The sequence below is a fragment of the Taeniopygia guttata genome, chromosome 2 (genome assembly GCF_048771995.1).
Source record: "Taeniopygia guttata chromosome 2, bTaeGut7.mat, whole genome shotgun sequence".
In the NCBI taxonomy this organism is placed as follows: domain Eukaryota; kingdom Metazoa; phylum Chordata; class Aves; order Passeriformes; family Estrildidae; genus Taeniopygia; species Taeniopygia guttata.
In genome coordinates this window covers 10,372,599-10,397,929 of record NC_133026.1, presented here as the reverse complement: position 1 = coordinate 10,397,929, position 25,331 = coordinate 10,372,599, and the positions used below count along the sequence as shown (strand labels likewise).

At 39.1% G+C, this 25,331-nt stretch overlaps 1 protein-coding gene across 9 annotated transcripts in view; it reads left to right on the top strand.

Annotated features, from left to right (window-relative positions):
- DIP2C (disco interacting protein 2 homolog C) overlaps positions 1-25,331 on the top strand; it is a 313,817-nt gene that overhangs the window by 246,846 nt on the left and 41,640 nt on the right. For all 9 annotated transcript variants that reach the window (XM_030264290.4, XM_030264296.4, XM_030264295.4 and 6 more), the window contains 10 exons: positions 359-567; positions 1,380-1,494; positions 5,695-5,896; positions 7,876-7,985; positions 8,799-8,879; positions 12,626-12,749; positions 14,382-14,503; positions 17,196-17,307; positions 17,395-17,504; positions 20,280-20,410. In XM_030264290.4, the coding sequence (XP_030120150.1) occupies positions 359-567; positions 1,380-1,494; positions 5,695-5,896; positions 7,876-7,985; positions 8,799-8,879; positions 12,626-12,749; positions 14,382-14,503; positions 17,196-17,307; positions 17,395-17,504; positions 20,280-20,410 (1,316 nt within the window). The remainder of the gene's footprint in view (positions 1-358; positions 568-1,379; positions 1,495-5,694; positions 5,897-7,875; positions 7,986-8,798; positions 8,880-12,625; positions 12,750-14,381; positions 14,504-17,195; positions 17,308-17,394; positions 17,505-20,279; positions 20,411-25,331) is intronic.

Genomic DNA, 25,331 nt, shown 5'->3' with positions numbered 1-25,331 from the left:
TAATGAGTTAAGCTCTCATTTAACCTATACACAGCACCTTGGCTTGGCAGTCTCCTCAGCATGGGGTTTTTTAAATACTGATGTTGATTTGTTTATTTTTAAGGTCATAAATTATTTACAGGTTCACAGTTACAGAAAATGTGTATGGTAAACAGAGTGGGATTGAATTTGCTGGAACTCAGGAACACACCAGTGTAGGAGTTTCCTGACACTCCCTTTATGGTCAGTGAAGGATAAAGAGCATCACCAGTGACCTATTTACTTTGTTTCAGAATAGCCATCTGAGAGAAAATGCCTGAAATACTTTGCAGCCTGATCTCTGTGTATAGAACTGAAGAACCATGTTTCTGTTTTGCAGGTGTTTCCTATGACCAGTTCTGGTGGCCCTATCACCGAATATCCTTTTATAAGAACTGGACTTCTGGGCTTTATAGGACCAGGTGGACTTGTCTTTGTTATTGGCAAAATGGATGGTTTGATGGTTGTCAGTGGAAGAAGACATAATGCTGATGACATTGTAGCAACAGCACTGGCCGTGGAACCCATGAAATTTGTCTACAGGGGGAGGTTTGATGCTTTTTTTCTTAATATTATGTAGAAATCTTTATTTTGCTTAGCTAGTATAGATGAAGTATAAATGATCCAGATGCCTTCAGAAAACAGTGCCTGATCTGCATTGTAATTTCCCTCCAATTCTGTCCATATTGCCTGAACCAGGAGACAGCTGAGGGAAGCCCAAGGCAATCTTGAGGCAGAATTTGGATACTAAGGTCTTGAAACTGTGATTACTGAAATTTCAGTTGAACAGCTGGTTAATTCTGAGGATATTGGCTTAACAGGAGCCTTTCTGTGTGCACTGAAATTTCCAATATGCCTTACACTGAAGTTTTTGACTGTGAAAGTGGTTCTTTGTGTGACCTTCCTCACTTCCCAGTGCTGAAACTGAGCAGGAGACATCCAAAACTTCTGAAGAGCTTTATACAATAGCACGTGCTCACACTCCATCACATGTCAGACCTCTCACAAAATGATGTTGCAATTACCATCTTCTAAGACGGGGCCAAGGAAGGTGCTTATGCTGGCTCTTATATAACATCTTAGCAACAACCTTGGTGTGACCCAAATGTAGTGCTTTTCTTCTTCCAAGAACATTCACTTCTCAATCCTGCTTGCATATACATGACTGTAGAACAAAGCCTGCTGTTTTGACTCCAGAAGTTATCTAAAACTGTTCTTGTAGCTTTTTCCCCATAAATATATTAATAATTGACACAGCAGGAGTCTAACTAATAAGTAAAGAAATCAGAGTCGTAGAACCAATGCAGAAGACAGGTTTTTCCCTCTGTCCTGGCACTAAATGCTCTTCTCTCCTCCTATAGAATAGCAGTGTTTTCTGTGAGCGTGCTGCACGATGAAAGGATAGTTATTGTTGCTGAGCAAAGGCCAGACTCTACAGAAGAAGACAGTTTTCAGTGGATGAGTCGAGTTCTCCAGGTAATGCTCTATATGTACGTTTGGAAGCTGTTTTTTCTTCTTACTTTATATTCTTTTTATTGATCTTTCAGACCCCTAAGGTAACTGACATTTGTCTTTGAGTAATTGTGAATCCACCTTCAGTTGCACTTGCTCTTAATGAGCACAAAATGAGATTCTTCTGGGTGACAGTTCCTATCTGGGCTGTACACATCCAGAGAGTGATCCTTTTCCTGATCAAAATGCTATAAGAAAACAGGAATGAATTGAAGTAAATAATATCAAAGAGAGAGTAGCATATGGTTTATAAGGACATAGTAATTCTTTACTTCGAAAGGGGAATTAATGAATGAATGAATTGATTATATACTCTTACTGTCAAAAGCTACCAGTCTCTGCTCACAGTTACAAACATGGGTACAGAGTTGGCCTCATCCAGATTTATTTTCTTTGACAGGTGAAAGAGAATTACGTGTTTCTAGTGTACCATGTTGATAGCTAAAATAAACTAAATGAAACTCAGCCTAAAAATCCCAATTTCCCTCCACTGAAATGAAGGAGAGTGATTGATTAGCTCAGTATCTACAGTGAGGTTATCTTCTCAGAGGGACACCTCTTCCAAAGAATCCCATTCCAACAGTCTGGCAATATCAATACAATACTCAGGGTTTTTTCCAACTCTAATGTCCACACACAAAAATGTTAGATACTTTAGATAGGGTCATCTTCCATCTCTGTGGTTAATCCAATTCAGACTCAAAAGCAATAGATTTAATGGAGATGTAGTCAGATTAAGTCTGTTGCTACCTTGTGAAGTGGTCTCAACTCTATCTACAGTTGGTCTCCTGTTACTTCTCCTTCCCTTTCCTACCTTCCTTTCTGTCCTTCTGCAAGGACTCTTCTCAGTAAATATACTGCAGGCATATTTTTTGCTTTACCTAAGAGCAAAGAAAAAGATCCCACAAAATTCAGAGATGTTTTTATTCATCATTGCATTTTACTGGATAAGAAAGGGAGTCTGTCTACTGTATGTATCCTTCAAGAAACTGAAAAACTAAGCTTTCATCCATCTCAAAATGGGATTATCTGCTCTCTTTATTCAAAAGACATACAGTTAGAGGCATCTCATATTCACAGGAAATCTAAATACCAAGAAAAGATAGAAGCTCTATCTTGTCATCACACAGAAAGCCTTTGAAACACCTAGTAGCATGTAGGGCAACTACTGTAGAAGAAGAGGCTTTGGGTTGCCCACACTTTTGTCAAGTAGCAGGCTCCTAAAGGGATTGAAAATCTGGACTTAACACTTGTCGTGTTTTGTCAGCAAAGCATCTTCGTGACTTTTACAGGCCTAATGTCTTATACAATCATAGCCAGTAGAGTTCTGCACTGAAAACTGCAGGAATCCTGTGTCCCAATACTCCTGCCAAGAGTCAGCCCTGTTATTCTGAGTCTGATCAAGTCCCAGCAGTGTCTAAGAATAGTAGGCCATGTATCAAAGTACACACATGTGTGGCTGCTTTCATCACCCACGTGTGAAGCCTGCAGCTCTGGCATGCACCACTATGTGAACAAGAAGTTTCTGTTTCCACCACAGCTGAGAGCAGAGAGGAAGGACAGAAGCCAGGAACATGTGGGATGTTTTGTGCCTCTTCCCAATCAGAGTTTTAATGACAGATGTCAGGAAGTGGTAGCCAGCTGTATCTGAATCATCTACTAGTGAGCCACAACATACCAATATTACAGCCTGTGTCATGACTCTCAGTGAAGTCCATGGTAACAAACTCTTTCAAATTGCCACTTGATTTTAACACTATTTTTGAGTTGTCTGACACTCTGTGAGTGCTGCCCTGTGCCAGCCCTGTACTGCTGTGCCTTGCTGTCTCTTCCCGGCAGTTGAGCTGTCTCAATTTGCAGAACCAGTTTTTCCAGTGGTTTGCACATATTCTGATTCTCCTGACCCATCCTGCCCCTTGGCAGGGAGATGAAGGATGGTAGAGCTGCTGTACCTGTGGGACTATGCTGGGCTGCATCTGTGGACTTCAGCAGAGGGATGGTTGGGAGGGACTGGTCAGGCTGCGGATGGAGTTTCTCGAGAGTAGAAGGGTGAAGATCCCAGACCACCCAGCAGTTTAGTCAGATAGATCCTAGATCCTCATCTGCTGCAGACTGATCTGACCCTTCAGGCAGGGTTGTGGTCCCTGTGTGGCAGACTGGGTGTTAGTTTTACCAGTGCCAGGACTTGACAGGACTAGGTGAAGCAAGGAGATCTCCTGCAGCACTGGAGAGTGTTTACCCAGAGAATTGTGTCAGAACAAGATGTTTTCTCAGCTCAAACAGCACAGCAGTCTGGACTCTCTTCAAGTTTATCTTTTGGGTTATCTTGTCCATTTTCACAATGAAAGAGATGGACAGAAATTTCAGATACTGTTTGATTCTGGCTGGGCGGAGTAGTTTCAAAAACCAAGCCATCCAATCAACAGGATGCATAAATGCCAGCAGTATTAAAGTTGACTGGTACTCTTCTCCCTTAAAATTTTAAGGCTCAGTTCACCAGTTGTCATCCTTGTGATAGAGTCATTCCCTTCTTCAGAAATGTGCCCAACTCAAAGGTGTGAAAGGTGACAAATTTGAATGACCCGTGATATTAATGTGGCATTGTGTAGCAGATGTATGTCTCAGAGACAGTTCAGAAATTACTGGTGAATAATTACATACACTCCTCATCCTACCACAGCTGGGTATTGCTTTCCATTCACCACCTGTAGGAGCTACAGAGTTTTATCTTTGAGTAAAAATGGTTACTTGGCTTGTGATGGTTTTCCTTCAGGCTGATGTCAGGTGAGGATCCCATGATTTATCACTGCTTTTCAGAACCTACAAATAACATTATGATTAGTAGGTATTGGTGGTTTCTGCCAGAAACATGAGACGTTGTGTGTTGGCTGCCATAAACATTTCACTGTTGCTGATCTTTTGGGTGTCTGTAGACCAGCAGCAAAGCCTTCCAATTCTGCTGTGACAGCTATTACTGCTAAAATTCCAATGCTTTTAAATGAGTCACCATTTTATTATTCCTTCTTATGAGATTTTGCAGTCAAATAAATAAGAAATGGAGTAAACAGAAGCCAAAAGAGAAGCATTGCTTAGTCTGTGGGAGTAACCAGTAATTTAATGGTCTACACTTTAGTACATGCATAACTGTAAGTGATTATTTAATTCTCAGAGTATAGATTGTATCTTCAAGGCAGCACACATATCAATTCACTTTTCTCACAGTTTAAAATTAAAAAGCAAGACAAATAAGTTATATTTTCGAACATTTAACTACTCATTAGAGGTGCTATTTGTAATTTGTTTCTCAGTTTGCGTGAATGCCTGAAGTTGGTGTTCTAACACACTTGCTGCAATTTTTGTTACCATTATAAGGAAAATAAATCCTTTAAATCTGTGGGGAATTAAAATCTATGTGCATGGATATTCATGTTTAACTCAATAAATTGCATAGATACTGTATGCTATAGTTTTCTTGAAAATGATGCAGTTTAATTCACTTTAATATCAGGCAGCGAACATGGTTGCTATATGATTCAAATATGCTTATTTTTTGGGTTTTTGTCCAACCAATTTTTTTTTCAAGTGGATCATTTCATAGTTTTCCCTTATATATTTTCCATTCCTTCCTGAAAATCTTTTACACTGTGATAAGCTAATTAAACAGTGATTACCTTATTAAAAAATTTAAAATATTCCCAGGCTGCATACATCATTAGTTGTAGGGGTTATTTGAAATTTTGCCCTAATCAGAAAGATGGACTGGATATTAAATTGATAGGAGTCCCTTGAACTTCAGCTGTGACAAGCACACAGATTAAAAGCAATTTCATGTGATCTGACAGCCCATCTTTGTAAAAAAACTCCAGGATATCTGCTACTAATGTGTGCTTAAGAGAGATAACAAGGTAATATTTCCTATAGATTTGCGTGCATTTATCACCAGGTTTTTGGTTGCTTTTTTATCTGCTGGAATGAGTGTAACAACATTTCTGTCCACCTGTTCCCAGTCAAAAGAATCTCCTTATCACTGACATAGCTGAAGTGTCTTTCCATCTCTAGTTAATTATTAGGGCTGTTTTATGCAGTAATTCAGAACAACATGTGCTTATTAGAGTGATGAAAATTAGCCTTTCATTAAAATCGACTTCCTGTGTGTTTTTTTAGGCAATTGACAGCATTCATCAAGTGGGAGTCTACTGCCTAGCACTTGTCCCAGCAAACACACTTCCCAAGACACCGCTGGGAGGGATTCACCTGTCAGAAACCAAACAGCTCTTCCTGGAAGGATCTCTGCATCCTTGTAACGTGCTGATGTGTCCCCACACCTGTGTAACAAACCTGCCTAAACCAAGGCAAAAGCAACCAGGTAAGAGGAGTGAAGGCCAAGGAACTGTGACTTCGTGCTGCGTGCTTATGGTACTGTAAGGGAGCAAAATCAAGTAATTGCTGATACAGGTGAGAATCAGCTTCATCAGCTTTCCTCTTCAATATTCTGTGTGTGTCAAGGACATCATTGGTGTGCCAGGAGCTAGAAGCACCTTCATAGAGAGTGCAAGGAAAAATGCTAATTCAATAAAGATGACATTTTTATTACTCTACAAAGTGTTGCTGAGACCACACCTGGAGTTCTTCGTAAATCCCTCTTCAGTTGTGTTTAAAGAGGATGGAGACCAAACTAGAGAAAGATAAAATCTTGGCTTATTTTGAAGGCTGAGTTTATAAACCAGAAACAGAGAGGAAGAGGACTATTGACACTAAATAACAGTGTTGGAAGAGCAAATACTTCAAAATGGATCATGGATAAATTAAACCAAAGAATGAGTGTTTTAATCCCCCACCTCTGTGGGGAGATTCTGTATTACTCTTCCAGCAGATGTATTAGAGGAAAAATCCTAACTAGTTTTAAGATGGTTCTTCAGAAGTTCTGCCTCTTCATGAAGAAAGTTGGATGAAATGGTACAGCAAGAGACCAAGAAAGACCTTGTAGCCTGCTGTATTCCAGTCACTGGTTATTTGTGCCCAATGTACAAGTAAATTTTAACAAGTTTTTGCCTTTGAATCCCGTTGCAGGTTTTAGTGCTCAGATTAATTTCAAGGAGTTCTGGATGTGTAGCTTCAGGCTTAAGACTTGGATTCAGCTACATTAGACTAAGTGTTGGTTATTTTCCACTTTGAAAAACACCTTGGAATTAGAAGTGGGTTTGCTCTCTGGATCTTGGATATGGAGACTATTCCTCATGAATTCAGTGCAAGTTTGCCTAAACCATCATCTTTTTTTAAAACCTTTGGACAAATGTTTCAGAATCAAAACCATGATCTTGGTTTGTGGATACTGGAAGTATCAGAGATTAACAGTGACTTGCACTAACTTAATGAAAGCAATTGTGCCTTTTACTGCAGTGGTCACATTGGTATTTCCTTGTTGCTTCTCTACAAAATAATTGCTGAATTAGAATCAATGGAGATTGTTATAGATATGTTATATATAAATCAAATATTACTATGGTATAGGAATATTTAGTGCTATGAGCATAGTATCACATTCTCCCATTTTGTGTTGTGACACACCCAGAGGGTATTGCTTTTATAATTTTAAAGCAGAGTAGTCTGTAGGTGCTTTAGATTGTACATTATCTGGTTACTTATACCAGAAACAATCACTTGGACATCATAGACTAGAAATGGAGCCTGGTATAAATTGCAGTTGATCAGTAATCCATGCTGGAGAAGTAGAAAACAAATGCCAGCATGAGTTTAAATGGTATCTGTGAGACAGGTATTGTCCCCTAATGGCAGCAACAAAAGGTCAGTGAAAGTCAGTTAATGGAAGAGTGTCAGCCATGGCACCTTATTTTCTTCTGAAGTTACTTAACTTCACTCTCAATCTTATTCTAGGGGGCTTGCATGTATTTTATCATATGCACCATCTGCCTTCCTAATCCCTGCCACTTCGTGTCTGTAGCATTACAGAAGTCCTAATACAGATGCAACTTAGCCCAGGTAACAGAAGAGGGAAATAGGAATGTTGTCACTCTGGACTGAGGCACTTGAATGGATATGCCTACAGTAGGAGCTAAATTTTCCAGATTCATCCTATGAAGGCAGACAAGATATGTCTCTGTCCACGCTAAATTAGAGCTGCTTTGAGAGGATTAATCCAGTCCTATGTATCTTCCAACCACTTCTGGTTCCTAATCAAAGTTTATGTCAACAGAGATGTGCTCAAATTTTGGTTTTGTGGAGGGCAGTGAGGAAAACATAATGTAAAGCAAAAGAAATCACATGAATTTTCATCCACAAGCAAAGGATTTTTATTGCACTTGGTGTATTTCTGCTTTATTCTAGAAATTGGCCCTGCCTCTGTGATGGTGGGGAACTTGGTCTCTGGAAAAAGAATTGCACAGGCCAGTGGTAGAGATTTGGGGCAAATAGAAGATAATGACCAGGCCAGAAAGGTAAGCTAAACTTTTCTGTTACGGCCTGTGTTTAACATCATATTCATCATAAAATCATTTAACTTCATCCATATATATATAGTTAACATCATAGAGTTGACATCAGGACACTTAGCAGTTCAGAGATATGATGGATGATGACGATTATTGTTATTATAATTATTACCACCAAAATTTTGATGGCTTCTTTTTAATTAATGCATATATTTAATATGCCTTCTTTACAGATAAATATTAAATATACATGATGAGAAGTCACTGCATTTCATTTTTATAGATTTTTTGAAATAAGTTTGCATTGGCTAGCAGAAAAAATGTGGTGGAAAGCGTTCATGGGGCTTCTACCAGAAATAACCCTCTATTACATAATTTGTACCAGTTCAAGTGAATCCAGAGAATTTTGTTTACATATAAGGTCCTGACCTTATTTGTTGTTCTTTTAACCGTGGAAAATTAAGTTGAAATTCAGCTCTTTTAGGGGCTTATGTGAGTAATTAAATTAGTAAGTTCTAAGCTGTGTAAGTTCTTATGTATTTAAAGTAAGAAAAAGAGAGGAAGCTAAAGAATTAAATAGTGCTTAAATTCAGAGAGATCAGTAAGAACTTTCATTGCTTTGTAAGTATATGCAGTAATATATCATAATCCCAGCAGTGGCTTCACTTCCAAAGAGGTGGCTGCTACCATGCAAAAACCCCTTCCTATAAATGTGTGACAAGAGAATTAGTTCCTGTTTAGTGCTTCTGGGTATTGTGACCTGGATTTTAAAGCCAAGAAGTTGATCGGTGTTGTGACTGTCACTCTGCTTTATTGCAGTTCCTGTTCCTGTCAGAAGTGTTGCAGTGGAGAGCTCAGACCACCCCTGACCACGTGCTCTACACCCTGCTCAACTGCAGGGTAAGAATCTCGGGCCATGGCTCCAACAGGCTTGGAAAAGGCACACTGGGATTTCAGCAGCACCTGCTTGTGCTGTGGCTGGATTTGACCTTTCTCTTCCCATTTCCACTAATACTCAGCTGTGTTGTTTAATATTCACGGAGGCAGAAAGGAAAAGAGAATCATCATTGCCAATTGTCAAGATACAGATTTCTTTTGTATCAGACAGCGTGTCTTACACATTTCTCATTCCTTTTCCCACCGCATACATGTTGTGTGTGAGCTGACACTGCAAATCTGTTTCAATACTGTTGAATCTGTTTCAGATCTGTCCCTGTGTTGAGTAACAGTGTTTAATAGTACTCACCATCCTGATTCCCAGTTTGAAAAGCACAAGCTTGGCAAAACCAAAGCATTTCCCTAAATATAACAATGGCTGTTGTTTGTGAGATTGGACCATCTGGGGGAGGTGTGAGAATGAGAAAAGGTGAAGAGAAGAAAATGTATGTCCAGAATACAATCAAGTCTGTAGGGGATCACTAATAAATCTCTGCATAACCTACATGAGATGCCAGCCTGGCACAGCATTTCACTGCTTACTAAAAATGAGTTAATTAATGTGACAGGTACAGAACTTGGCTTTGCTAAGGGTAAAACTTCCCTGCTTTCTGTAGTGTAACTTCTTTACTTCCTGAATGATTACAGATTACAAATGACAAACCAATAATTCTCAAGACCACTGAGAGAATTAAGGTCTGATTTCAAGACATTCCATCACAGTATACGTACACATATCTGTCAGATCTGGGAAAAGTACTTAGTGTGTGAGGGTCTTCAGGAGAGGGGAGGCCTGGAAAAGTTCTGTTCCCCTGATTGTCTTAGCCTATATGGTCTTTATGCAACTTGAATATGTTCTTAAACTTCCAGTAATTTGTGGACTTCTGTGAAATCACCACTTAAAGTATTTACAGAATGTCCTTCTCCATTTTACAGTGCTGGTACAAAGTTCAGTTTGAAGCTACCAGTAAGTAATTGAATAAGTTTTTTTTTAATTCAGATTAATAGCTCATATTTGTGAATATGTGAAACCTATTCAGACAGATAAATAGTGAAGTAATAATGTATTTTTTATGGCAAAGTAGAAATCTTAAGAGGCAATGCTGTTTATAAGTTCAGTACTACACCATTAAAGTACTGCATTGCTGTGTCCTGTAAGTTAGAAGCAAAGATGCTGTGAGAAAGAGTTCATGTGTTCTATCCTGTCTATTCCACACAGGGCTGTTGCTTTTGAGTTTTAAATAAAGCCAAACTTCCCATGCTGGCAGAAGTGTTCAAACAGGGAAGGGAAGTAAGGACACAATGTGCAAAACACGGATTAACAAAACAAATTCCTGTTCCATAGAAGTGAAGAGTAGTTGGATTTTAAAATACAGTTTCTCTGTTATTCTCAGTGAAGAGTATCTCATCATATGAAATTTGATTGTGACATAATGCTTTTTGGAGAGAATAAATATTTTATGGAAAACTATGACAGATTTGGTAGGGTTTACCCTAAGCAAACTTTTTTGCCCATCCTGAATTTTAGTTCTGATTTGTAACTTTTCCTATTTTGTCTTCCTTGGACATTGCCTGTACACTTTGTTCTAAAACATTCAGGCATTCTGCAGTGGATGACTAATGAAAGTCCACTGAGATTAGTGTTTTCCTGTAACCAAGCTTTGAGAATTTGAAATATTTCAAAATCAGTGCAGTACATTGTTTTTAATGTGCATCATGAAGGATTGCAACACCTTTACATTTCAGGATAGCTCATTAAAGGCCCAAAGGGAGTAGTTGCCTGATACTTGCAAGTGATTTTTGTCCAACAACAGGATTCTCCTTCCCTACACTTCATATAAACAGTGACTTCCCACTGGTTCACAGGCAGCAAGTGCCAGAAGTCTTAAATGTAAACAAGCTTCGCACAAATTCACTTGATATACAGCAATTCCCTATCTGCTGGTAGGACCTATGCTTCTGATGTGTGTGGAAATATAAAGAGTCCTTCTTCTCATAACCATGAAAATATGCAAGTTCTTGAAAGAAGAAATGGAGCATTTACATTCTGTGAATGGTACATTCTCCTGACAGGTCTGCAGTGGCAGGGCAGCCAGACCTCATGTTGCTTTGGCATACTCAGGGCTGGACAGATGGAAGTCATCTCTGGTCCAGCATCCACAGGGTTGAATATGTCTTTAGAGGAAGGCTTCTTAGTGAAATGGTCTCCACATTGATCAGAAGACTGATTAAAACTGTCTGAAGTGCAATTCAATAAGTGGGGTTGCTGAGGATGATGAAGAGGAGTGCTGAGCCCTGGCTTTGTCCATTTTATTTCCAGTTGGGCTGTGCTCTTTGTGGCCAGTTTGTAATGAAGTCTGTGAATGCCAGGTGATCCTGGTAACGAGGTTTGTAGTGCTTGTCCTTTGCAAACTGCTCCCTCCTCCCTGAAGCCTGATCAATAAACACTGCAGCGGTGGTGGGGTGGTGGTGGATAGAAACCAGCACCAGAACAAACACTTATTATTCCTTGTCTTGTTAAAATAGAGTGTAAAGAACATTTCCTTGAAACAGTAGACCTTCTTGCTTTCTCCTTTAAGGAGGATAGTGATGCAACATTTTTTATTGTATTGCATTGCATTTTTGATGCACTGTTCTATTTTAGTGTGTGTTTATGTGTTCTTCTTTAGTAAATATGTATTTACATATTCTTACCTTTTCCCCCCATTTTTTTCAGAAACACTTTATTTTTAAGTGAACTTAGTGCTTGTGATAGGTGCCAGGCGTGTCACAGCTGTAGTGGAGACTGAACTCCTCCTTTTCCACAGCACAAGAACACAAGCCAAGATGCAGCCCTTCCCATACTGCCCTGTCCCATTCTCCCAGCCCAGACCTGGCCTGACCAGCTCTAGGTGCAGCCAGTCTGTCCTGGACATTTGCTTTTAGTCCTCTGAGGTGTCTGCCTGCAGTGGTAGTGAATTTTGTGATACAGATGTATATATTTCTCTAAATGGGTACTTGTGTGTGTGCATATAAGCACACATGTATATATATTTAGGAAGTGCAAGAACTGTAATACTCATTCAATTTAAAACGCTATGGCTGTTAGATAATTTTGGGTTTGCACTATTTAAAATGCTTAAAAAATGCCAAGTTCATGCTGACCAGAGTTATTCAAATTTAACAAATACCTTTCTTCTCTCTTTCATTAATATGCAATATAAGTGCTTATCTTTTGTTCCAGACTAATTCTTTTTTCCATCACAATGTTTGGTTTTCTCCTGTGTCTTTTGTCTTTAAAGTATTTCTGCTGGGCCACTTGGCTTCACTCCAGCATGCAGACAACAAAATGCAATTTTCAGAATTGCTCTCCACAGATGCTCCAGTTTGCTACAGAGACCATAGAGGAACTTCCCTGGCTGCAGCAGGAATGCTGCCTGTGTAGCAAGAGAAGTAGAGGATATTGGCACACTGCTGTACTGCCTTGGTGGGGGCAGAAACACTAGTTGGGAGGCTCAGAGAAAGGAATAGAGAATGTTCCTCTCTCTACTTTAGAAATGTTTTCTCCTTCCAGCTACAGTTTGGCCTAAGGCTGAATGTTTCCATATTTTAAGTTCATTGAATGGCATATTGTGGCTGCCCCTCATCCCACAACTTCTAAGGTGAAGAGGAAAATAGAGTTTCAGCCCATAACGTTATCTCCTGTGACATTTATCTTTCTTCCCATGCAGGGAACAATAGCCAACTCACTGACGTGTGTCCAGCTGCATAAACGAGCTGAGAAGATAGCTGTCATGCTGATGGAGAGGGGACATTTACAGGATGGAGACCACGTGGCTTTGGTTTACCCACCAGGTAAAGAATTGCTGTAGCAGGACCTTGGGGCTTGTGGAAGTTCGTGAAGATCCTTCTGAGCAGTGCTGCAGCAGGGGTGTTACTGTGTGCACTGTGTGAATTGTCAAAGACAAGGCGTTTGCCTTATGCACATTCCTTTGAATTTAGTCAAATGTAGTTAAAAGAATCTCTCTTTGTCCATACACGCAGATTTTATTTCTTTGGGTTCAGATTAAGACTAACCTATGTTTTTGAAACCTGTCTCTTACGAGCAGACAAATTTAATTACTGCTATTACTATTTTTTTTTTTTAATTTGCTGGATACAGACAATTTTACAAGCATGGAGTTCCATCTGCCAAGTGTTCTTAGGTTCTCCTGTTCAGTTCCTTCTTGGAAGTGCTGCATTTCATGAGGGTAAAGCAACAATAACCATGAAGTAATACATGAGGATTTTTTAGAGTAGAAATTTCATTGATAAGTAGCAAATTATTAAGAAACACAAAATTGTCATTACAATTCTCTCCATAGATTCTTAATCTAGATAGCTCTCTTGGTTTTGATTTTCATTCTTTGGCATCAGGGCTTTTAAGTTTGTGTTAACTGGTAACACATTTGACATTTGCTTGAAATTATTTCTGATCCAGTGCTACTCTTTTATCTTTAACATTTCTTGTGTGTTAGTGAAATAAACAGTCTGATTTAAGATCTGTAATGTGATATTTGGCTTGTAAGGACTGCAAGACACTGGTTATATCTTTGTAGTTATAGGAGCAGTTTCGCAATGCTTAATATGGGAAAATCTTTTCCACAAAAGAAGACTAAGATTTTAAACCTAAAAGTTTGTTTTCTGTATTTCACTTCCCATGAATGAAGCATTTTATTGAAGTAACAATAACCCACCACTATTGTAGATCCTTTTCCACTGAAAGAATAAACCAGCCCCAAGATGACCTATGTCATCTTATCATAGGTTGTGTACAGCACCAGGGAGGTGACCAGCAGCAGTATTCAAGGCATCTTTGAACTGTTGTCTGTTCAACCTCCTTAGGTACCCTGAAGGGTGCGGTCCATCACCTGCAATCAATATTTATATGGCACAGCACCAAATTTTATGTTAGAAGCAGGATTTCAAAATCATTACTCCCTTTTTTACTGTAAAATTTCAGATAGATAAGTCAAGACTGCCTATGTGAGGTTAAAAATGGCAAGAGAAAGTCAGTATTTTATGGAACCTCCAGATGTTGGTTCTGCAGCTGGTAGGACCAAACATCACCCTACCTTGTCCATTTGATGGGGCATCCAGCAAGTGTACATCTTCTTGTACACTCTATAAATGTACATTTAGGAAGATAATTAATCTGTAGAAAACAGGTTACTTCTGGAACAACAAACTGGAGTTCTCCTAGATGTTGCTATCTGGCTGCAGTTTGTGTGTCGCCTGAGGTTTTTCATGCTCAGAACGGTGCAGTTGGGAGAAATCACTGAAGCTGAACAAATACTGACAAGGGGCTGAAAAATAAGTCTGTTAAAGGGCTTAGTCGCTCATTTAACCTTCTAGGTTCAGTTCCAAGTAATATTTATGCTGACACAGGAGTCTGTGATGAAGCTGTTTGATTTTCAGGGGAGGCTTTCTGCTTTGTTCTCCGTGCAGGGATAGACCTGATTGCGGCGTTTTACGGGTGCCTGTACGCGGGCTGCGTGCCAATCACGGTGCGACCGCCGCACCCCCAGAACATCGCCACCACCCTGCCCACCGTGAAGATGATCGTGGAGGTGAGCAGGCTCCTCAGATTGCACCAGGGCATGAAGTTGTTGTGTCTGATGAAATAGTTGTGTCTTTAGGAGCAGTAACCTGAGTGAGGTGTGCTTGGGTTGAAGAGTTGTGTTCCTTCCCAGGACTCAGGACTTCAGGGTGTTGCAAAATCAACACTGCTTGGGAAACATGCAACCTGCTCACCTGAGCTGTCACATTATGCCCCAGTTGTGTGACTCTTTTCAAGAAACGTGTTTAAAATGCTTCTTTATATTTAGCTATATACCAAGAGGGGTAGGATTCCTCACAGACTGTTGAGAAGAACCTCAGTGGGAAGTTTATCCTCACCCGATGGCATGCTCACCTCTGAATATCCAATTGTTCTACATTTAAAGCAATTTCAAAGTTTTGTTTTGTAGATGTTGGTCAGTCTTTTGTTTCATCCAGGAAATTGTTACTCAGACATTTTCCTTCAGTGCTTTCTTTTGATATTTTGGCTTTATCTAACAATGTTTAACCTTTGTTGCACATAAGTAACTGCAATGTGCTTGGTACTGAGGGAAATAAAAATAGTTGAAATTAGATAGCCCTTTACATCGGGCAGTTTCTAATTTACTGATTGGAATTCTGAAGAAACCAGTTTAAACAAATGTGGTTTTACCATTGATAATTAATTTTGATATTTTCAATTAACAAGTAGTAGAGATAGTTGTAATTTTTGGCTTTCCTTATGGCATGAGATGCCACAAAGTATCAGAAGAGGTATGAAAAAATTGTTCTATTATTTTCAGGATTCTTGTTATTGAATATTTAGGCACTCAATGTTTTTAAACATCAATTTTTAACAGACAGAAGTGATGTAAAATGTGTTTTTTCTTTTTCTTTTGATGTTTAATAGCTAAACTAGATGATTGATTTCATGGTAAAAAACTGACAGATATAAGCTTGCTTGTATCCATTGTCCCTTTAGATAAAATGTTGACATTTATTAGCCATATTAATGCCAGTTTGACTTATAAACCTCTCAGCTTTGTTTTACACAAGAATTTCTTTCAATTTTGAGATTAATGGTCTTGTAGAAATTAAAATATAGCTGTTCTTTCATTGCCAATGCAGTCACACAAATTTCCTGAAGTGGTGAGGTCAATGCCTGCTGTAACATGTTTTATGTCTGCACAGCACTTTTTGAAGTCAGTAAGAGTAACTTCTGAGTCAAATTTGGCCTGCATAGTTGTGTTTTTGTGATGAGCTGGTAGTTGTAAAATCTAACTAAATTGAGCCCCATCTTGAGCAGTTCCTAACCTGTAGCTAGGCTGTGTTCTTTCTCCTTCCCACTATCCTTGTGTGTTTACCTCTGATGTGGAATTCTCCAGGCATGGATATTCTGTATTTTAGTGAGCCTTCTGATCATCCAGATTATGTAATTCCTGAGGGGGCTGGGAACCACCAACCCTTGAAATTCCTTTTGTTTATGATTTAGTGTCCAAAATCAAGATTTTCATGGATTAAGATTAGTGATGTAAGAATTAATTTGCCTTGCCATGACAATAAAAATAGATTAAGGGGTGATGCAGTGGCTTTGTTTGTATTCACTTTTATCTTGAAGTATTTAAACAGTCTGTACAGGGCAGTCATGGGATTTGAGTGTGAAGAGATTGGAGTTTGATTCAGTGATGTTTGCTCCAAATTTCAAAATGTCCAAATTTCTGGTGTTCTAAAAATTGACTTCCATGAGATCACTGTCAATAGAAGATGTTCTCTTCTGCTCAGTGGTAAAATTTAATGTACATATGATTACTGATTTTATTAGTTTAAACACAGGAAATTTAGAGTGCCATGAAATGTTTCATTTTCCTTAAAAAAAAAACTTCTTAGAAAACCTCTTAGCAGCATTTGCACAGATTTTCAGAGTTTGGGGAAAAGAAAAAAATGTTGCCTTTCCAGTTTTGCACGTGTTTTATTTTCAGTGATTTCAGTGCTTTTATTCATGTTTGCCTGAATTCCTTAAGCATATTAATTTTTATTAATATGAATAAGAAGTATTCTCATTAAGTAAGCAATATTCTTTTAGTTGATACCTATGAACTTTTAAGAAAAGCAAATCTAAAAGGAGAATTCAGCATCTATCATTTAAAGTTTGGTGCAGATGGAATTTGCTGTAAGCTCACCATTTCACTTCTTAGTGCCACTTCCACAATTTCTGTTCTAGAGCTACTTTTGCCAATATCAGAACAGCTTCCAGTGGTTTATTACTAGCTCAGGAACTGGAAATACATGGCTAACATAAAATTGGCTTAAGATAGCAAAATTATTAATATAAAATGTCAGACTAGGTTTTGGTTTATCTGAAAATATTATTTATGAACCAAGATACGTTATTGTCACACAGGAAATCTTTTGGACACAGTCTTCTTTACTGGCACTTTGGGGTGAAAGCTGATAGAATGTGCTGGAAAGGTCACATTCTCACTATTAAGGTGCCTTTAATTTCATTACAATGCTCTTCTCAAAGTACAGTTTTCATGTAAGTTGTAAAACTGACATGACTTTGTGAGCTGCATTGTTGAGCATCTTCCCGCCTGCCCGTCAGAAAACATAAAGCTGATATACCTGTGTCCTGTTCTCGCAGAGAATAAGTTACAGTCTTGCCCATTTTCACGGGGGAATTAATTAGTATCCCATTGTGTTTTTATTTATTTCTTGAATTTCTAGGTGAGCCGCTCTGCCTGCTTAATGACCACGCAATTAATTTGTAAATTGTTACGGTCGCGAGAGGCGGCGGCAGCAGTGGATATCAGGACATGGCCTCCGGTCCTAGACACAGGTGAGTGCTGGGGCCAGGGGAGCTCTGTCTCCTTTGTCACTGGGCTCCTCAGTGACATACACACGTTTCTGTCTCTGTCTCCACCAGACGATTTGCCAAAGAAGCGGCCTGCACAGATCTACAAACCTTCTAACCCTGAAACACTTGCTTACCTTGACTTCAGTGTCTCCACCACTGGCATGCTGGCAGGGGTAAAGGTAGGGACTTCTTGTTAAAGCTGCCCTTCTTGCCATCCTGCCTGGCTGGCAGGTGGTTGCTCCTAATTTGTGATTCCTCACGATTTTTGGAAGCAGGAATTTAAGTACTTCCTCCCATGCAGACATTGTTTGAATCCATTGACATCAAATTAGTTCTTCTCTGCTTGATACAGGACTGTGTGTGGTGGGTTTAGCCCGTCTCCTCCTCCTCAGACTAAAAATTTCATTCCATTACTCCTGTGCATGGACCACTAGTTTGTCTGCCTGAAGCATTTTTCAGTTTGGGCATCTGTTATTCCCATTTTATGAAGGAAATGAGGCTGTCATCCTTTTTCTGCTTGTTCCAGTGCCCCTGGAATTGCTCCCTTCTTTTGCAACTCAGCTGCTGGCCACTGGTGGTCAATATTCTTTGCTCCTTGTAATTAAGGGCCCTGATGATTTCTTTGGTATATTCACCCAGTATAGTATTAGAGTAAGCTGCAAAAATTCATTGATAGATTTGTTTGCTAAGATGAGGCCCTTTGAGCTCTTGAAATCTATTCTGCCATTTTCTCCAACCCTTTAGCCACAATTCATCAAATCTGTTTTACCTAACTTATGTATCCCACTGCTGGTTTCATCAAGACACACTAAAATCACTCTGTTGTTATTCTTACCTGTTTCTTCCTTACTCCTATTTGTTGCATATCCAAGGATTATGATTACTTTTGCAGCTCTGCTGATGTATCACACTTGGAGCCTATGCTGAATTCCTCACACTCCTTAGTATCACCCATCTATTTGAAGAAACTGTCAGCATAATTTATAAACAAAGAAAACATCCTTTTCCCAGTTTTTGGGTGAAGAGATGGAAGCACAGAGTGTTGAAGTGACCAGCCTGAGGCTGACTGATAGTTAAATTATTGACCTGGCTGATGGTCACATATTGGACACTCCTGCAGCATTTATTCCATGTAACTTTGAATAGCTACAATGCCTAGAGATGTGGAGTAGTCATTGGGCTCTTCAGTAGCCGACAGAGAGAATCAGGGACTTTAAGGGTGTAATTTATCTGACTTATCTACAGCTATTTTTTAAAGGCGTGAATGTAATATAAGTCTTCATTTCCTCTAGAGATAGCCTCAAATGATTGTTTCAGATGCAGTCATCTGTATTAAATCAGGTCTGGATTGCACTTTATCAGACTTGCAGAAATGACTACTAACTATGCAAAGTGAGTATTTGGGAAACTTCAAAGGTAGTCAAAGTCAGGACAAGTCGATGAGCCTTTCTTAGTGTGGCTAGGGGGAAATACAGATAAATCTATCAAGGAATTCTTTATTAGCTTCTAATATCTGGGTCACAGAGCTTGCAGGTCACTGATTCAGCAGGTTTATGTAAACAGTTACCATCTACTACATCATCACTAGTGAATAATTAATTATAAAATGATCAAAAGAGGCTACAAGGCTTATATTCATAATGCAGTGGTACTAAATTAAAATAAATGGCTAAATAAGTCCTGTGGCTCCTGAAAAGTTGATAAATGTTTTCTAATCAGTTTGAAAGTAGTAGATTCCATTTGCATTTACTCTCAATATTTTCAATTGCTTACATGCAGTATGGTGTAAAAACTCACAGAACAGCAGTTCTATATCAATAGAGTTCAGTTTAATCCAATGTGAAAAAGTGGTTTTGATTCAGCTGGAGTAGAATTAATTTGCAGGCTGCAGATGATCACCACACACCCATTCAGAGCTGGTCCTTTTTCATCGCTTGGACCACATCCAGCCTCACTTATGGCTGTCATTGGAATGGAGAAAAAGTCACTTCTGGAGATTTATTCCCCAGTTTACTTTAAGATCAAATAAATTTTACCTTCCAAGTGCCTGTTTTCCTCCATTGACTCTCAGTGAGCAGTATATAAAGCAGCCAGCTCCCTATGTGGCAGACATCAAAGTTTTGATAGGTTAACTCCTATCCAGACTATATTTCTAACACTGGTGTCATTCCTGTTACTAATAGAGAGGATAAACATTAAAAGATATTTTCTTGTTTCCATTGTCATTAGAACTTGTAAGTCAGGGTGGGTGAGTGTGGAAAGCATCCTAAAACTGGGGAAAAAATCAGAATAATTTCCTTTGGATCAGGTTTTTTATTTCTACTTTCTGCTTATGTTATCTTTGAAAGCTTCCTCACCAAGATTTTAAGAGCCTGTTTCTCAACTAGAAGCTGGATAAAATGAAGATATTTTACAGATGTTAATTTACAGAAACTTTACTAAGTTTATTGGGGATTTTTATTGCTGAATGATTAGCTCCTTAGTACTGCTTTTCTGGCAAAATCCCTATCAATTTAAAAAGTGCTTTGGCATTTTTAATTTATTTCGTTAAGGAATACATACTTTAAAATATGTTACTGATGATCGACAAAGTGTTTCATTCAGTCATTCATTCCTTTATTCTTACAGAAAGTGTACCGTGTTATCATTAGCTTTGCATACAGCTTGGAGCACATCTTTAAACCACTCACAGCTTTCTTCCTAAATCACTTCAAACTTACCATTCATTCTGTCTCCTCTCCCCTTTCACAATGATGTGGATGCCCTCTTGAAGGAAAACTATGTTTTCTAAGATATAAATTACCTGTGTGCATAAAGTCAATTACATTGAGCATAAAGTCAATATTTATTTGGTGTTTTTATCCTGTAATTGATGTGAGCACTTGGTGCAGTCTGGGAGCGAGTCTTCCAATGACACGGTTGATCATTTTAATTGCTTTGCTGTTGTCTTTCAGATGTCTCATGCAGCCACTAGTGCCTTTTGTCGTTCTATTAAGCTGCAGTGTGAGCTTTATCCCTCCCGGGAAGTCGCGATCTGCTTGGACCCCTACTGTGGACTTGGGTTTGTCCTCTGGTGCCTCTGCAGGTGAGGCTTCACCTCAGCCTTTTCTGAAACACAGTTTCCACTGTACTGTGGCACAACAGAATGGATGGTATGAGTGATGAAAGGATGGGAGGAACAGACAGCAAGCGCCTCTGGGACTGCCCCAGGCAGTGGAATTTAGAATTGGAGTTGCTGGAAGCCGCTGTGTGGTGGATGTGGTTTGTTTGAGCAGGGCATGGCTGTAGGTGTTTAGACTTGGATGTACAGAGCATCAGCACGGCTGCTCATTGACCTCCTGCTGCTTCACTGCTGGCTCTGCAGAGCCTGGCTTGTTTTATTTGATGAAAACAGTGCTTTAGCAATATTTCCTTAAGGAATTGTGTCCTCTTTTTCATTTTCTAAGCTGAAAGCAGGAGTAGATATCAGGGACTCTCTCATTTGTGAGACTTTCAGGATGGGATTTTTGCAGAGACACAGAAGTGTGTTTTCTTGCAGGTACTCGTATGGCAGTAGCGAAGTTATCAGAAAACAAAACATTTCTAGTGAAATGTGAATCAGCTTTTTTGGTTAATAAATTTGGAAATATAACATTTCTGTCAATCTCTATACTCCAGGGAAGTTACAGTTCAGCATTGAAAGCAGATCTATTGATTTTTTTTTTTAAGTTAGCTGTGTTGATGCAGAGGCAAAGGAAAATAACTGTGGGAGTGTTAATGGAGCCCATTTTGATGAAGGCATCTCAGTCACAGTGGTCTGACATCTTTGCTCTATCCACAGAAATTCTTTGATGTTAGCAGTACTGCTATTTTTAGTTGCTACAATGAAGATAATCCACGGCATTAAAAATACTTTGGATAAACTTTGTACCAATTTACTAAATACTTGAAGGAAATATTATTTGATAACAACTGCAACAATTTCTTTTCAGCAATTATTGTTTATTTAAAAGCCAGCTATTGGCACAGTTTATTGCCCTTTTAAAATATTTGTTATTATATATTAAATCGGCTAAAGATTAACAGTATTATCTTATTAATTCTTGATCACTTTCTCTTGATTTAAGCTATACTTGCCTAATACTGTTTTGGATTTTACATAGGGATTAGAGTTGCCTTTGTTTTGAAAAACTATTGGGTTTTCACTGTTTTATTTAACCAACATAAAACTATTGAGGCCGCAAAAATACCCTACAGAAATAGTGAGATTTTAATTAAGTAACTCTGTTTTAAGTTTAATTTTTAAATGTTGTTTTTTTAAAGTCAGTTGACTATTTCTGATAAAGACTTGAGTGTTCCAGCATCTGCTGATTTCAGAACTGTTAGACCAGGGAAAGTCTGTGCAGCACCATGGGAGAGTTCAGCTAAGGAATGCATCATTGTATAGGATAGTGCTGGAACAGAGAGCATCCAGGAATAACTTCTATGCAACATCATGATAGAGCCATAAAACAGAAAAATGTTGATCTGTCCAAAACCCAAATAATTTGTGGCGCCCAAGACTCTCCTGAATGCAATTTTTTTTTTTTTTTCCTTCCAGAACCATTTTTCCAACAAATACGTGTTTGCTGCCCTTAGGTCCTTCCCAATACTGATAGTATTCAGCTTTTCAGAAGGAGAGGATTGTTTATGACTGACAAGTGAATTAAGGCTGCAAGCCTCTGGGAGAAAGCAGAGTCCGTGCTCATTTGTAGCTTGCAGAAGGAATAAAAAATTTTATATACCATTTTCAAAGAAGATAAAGGAGACAAGGGATTTGAAGGAACTGAGATCAGGCCAGCAGCACTCTAGTCTTATGAACCTTCACATCAATCTCTTCTTTGCCACTGATCCCCTGTTCCTATTAAATCAGAAAAACTGCTAGAATAGCAATTGTCATTTGGAGAAAATTGGAATCAGATACAGCCCAATTAATTCCACTTACGAATCTAATTTCCATTTCATTACTATTTTAGTAATGAGTATTATTTGATGTGAAAGGGAAAAAAATACATCCTGGAGTTTATAAGGCTCTTACTCCTCATGATTTAAAATTTTGTGACTTTGCATTTTACCCTTTGAGGTTCAGCATAACTGGATCCTGCCCAACATTTCAATCCAGATTTCTAACTCAAAGAATTCTACTCTAAACTTATGATTGTCTGTCACCACTTCCACTTACTAAATTAATATTTCTAATGGCATATGGAAATGAAGTTTGATCTTCAATTTTTTTATAAGTTAGGGGCTTTTGAGAGTTAAATAGGAACTCTTTGTTTTTGGAGCCCAGCAGGAAGCAAGAACAACCTCCTGTGCTGGGTGCAGTTAAAAGTACATTTAAATTCCTTTATTAACTAGACCAAAGGAGGCATTGGCTAAGGAATTGAAAGAAAAACTAACCTTTTATCCATGTTGTAGGTGCTTAGATGTTGTGCTGGCCTGCTCCACTGCGGTGCCCCAGAATGCCCCATTCTGTGAGGTCAAAGCTACTTAGGAAAGCTGCTGGAGCATGGAGCCAGCCCTTTGGTAAGTTTGGAATATATTGCATAGTTTTGCAAAGTTTTTTATTTTTTTTTAATTTATTATTTTATGGCCTAAAGGTTATAAAATAATAAAGAAAAGAAACCTTGCAAAGCAGAGCAATACATTAAAAAGAACTGGTCCCGCTAAACTGGCTGCATGCTCCAGCAGGGTTTCCTTGGAACCTTTGTCATTGAACAGCAAGTCCTGGGTGTGGCAGCAGACAGCAGCCCTATGTGAGTTCACAGACCCCTAACTTCATAATTTTGCCAAGTTCTTACTCATGATTCAATAAAAGAATACATTATCTTTATGGTTTTCTCTTTAATAATCTCATTTATCCATTCTGAGAAGGTGATCCTAGTGTTCTGACTTGTATTGCATTACATTTTAAAATGTATTACATTCTTTTAAAGGAAAAAAAATTCCTCAAATGTAAAAAAAATGGACACTAAATCCCATTGTTCAGAAATGCTTCCTGAAATTAAGATGACCCTGTCTTAATGCTTCTCACTGTGGGGCAGAAAACAGCATTCTGCAGTTCATTAGTGAGGATTCACTTAATTGATAGTTGATGAGTAATGCAATAGAATAAGAATTTTCCCTCTACTTTAGCCCAGCTAAGCCAACTCAAATTGCAGTTCTACTTTTACTGCTGGGAGACAGGATTGTCCTTGCTTAATGTACAAATTAATATTAAGTACATTAATAATTTTTAATAAACTTTATTTATATTCTTAGAAACTGAACCTGTCAAGTGTAAGTCAGTAAGAAAGACTGGACCAGAGGAACAGAATTTTCTGGTCTGTTATTTCTGCAATAAATAACATGACTGTTATGAAATGGTCCAGGGAAGGCTCTCCATGGAAGGTGCTTACTTCTATCCTGCTCCTGCTGCCTCTGTTTCATAGCATGAAGCCAAAATCCACAGTGGTGCTGCCAGGTGGCTTCTGCTGCACAAAGACTGTAAGGTTTCTTAGTAACCAGACAGATGGAACTGTGCAAGAAGTAAGCAAGGGATTGCAATATCGACAAGAGAACTGCATTTTAGGAAAGTGTATTGTGGTAGGAATCACTGATTATTGTTAGGTTTTTTTTAGGCTAACTTAAAGATAACTGACATGCATGAGCATTTCACCCAGTTTCCAGCCCATGTGCAGCAAATTAAAGGCAAGACTGCATAAAGAAGTCTAAATGCCACCTCAGAACTGGATAACTCTGACATGGGAAGTGATATGAACATAAACATCTGTCATGTATTTTGCAAAGTGCATAACTGGCACAGGAGGAGTGTGAAGGTGTGTTGTCTGCCCACACACTGCTGTGTGCCAGTTTCCTGGAGAGTCTGTAGCCAGTGGCAATTTTTGGAAGAGGCAATTTGCTTTCCTTCCACATTACATCAGTACTGTTAAACCTGCCTCAAGCCTGGAAAGTTCAAGGGCAGCTGAACGCCCTGAGTCACCTTGATACATGAGCCCTGAGATGAGTTGGCAGACTTACCCCATCACCTCTGGAGGCATACCCATACATGGGGTATAAGTGAGGCAGGAGAGATGATGATAAGGAATCAGAATCAAGGCTGAACAATGGCTTTTTGCTGTCTCTGATACTCATGGGTTATCTGCTTACCATGTGTAGTCATGCTCTTAGAGCACTATGTGCCTGAGATCTGTTGGATCTCCAGAACTGAAGATTTAATTTTGGCCCAAGTCTTTTGAAGCCTAAGAGAGATATATTTCCTAACACTATCCTCTATAGCTTGTACTGTCCTTCCTACAAGCTCTAGTCCAGGTGATTGTGAAGACTTTTGTTCTACCAAACACCCAATTCCCATACTTGTCCCTCATCACCAAGTGCCAAATATCATCTGTAGAAATGCAGAAACCAAATGCAAACACTTACAGGATTCAGCAGTACCCACCTGCCTCCTCCAGGGCAGTGGGGAAGCAGCTCATGTCACCCGACAAGGACACAGGAGTCAGGGCAGTGATGGGTCAGTAACTGCCAGAATGCAATTGCAAATTGCACTTGCCATTGTCAGCATTTATTGACCTGCTGAAATGTTTGGAACTATAATAGAACCTCAGCTTTTACTGCCGATCTGCCTCAGCACAATATGGGCTAAAGCTCCAATTCAGTGGAGCAGTGGAGTGCCAAGAGGTCCTTCCAGGAGTCTCCGTATGCTGCCGGAACAGCGCAGCCAGTGCTGTGATCAGATGGTGCCGTCGTACCAAAATACATCCTGGAGCTTTTACCTGGAGTGTTCCTGTCCTTGAGCAGCCCTTGCTTAGTGCAGGCAGGCAGGGCTCTTCACTTACTGCCAAAATCCAAGGCTTTGTCCACCACATGAATACTTTTTTTTCCCCTGGATTGCTCTGCAGTCCCCTAAAGGAAGACAGCATTTCTAAAAGGTGATCTTGCATCTCAGCCACCCCTGCATTTCACTCTGCATCTGCATCCCAAAAGGT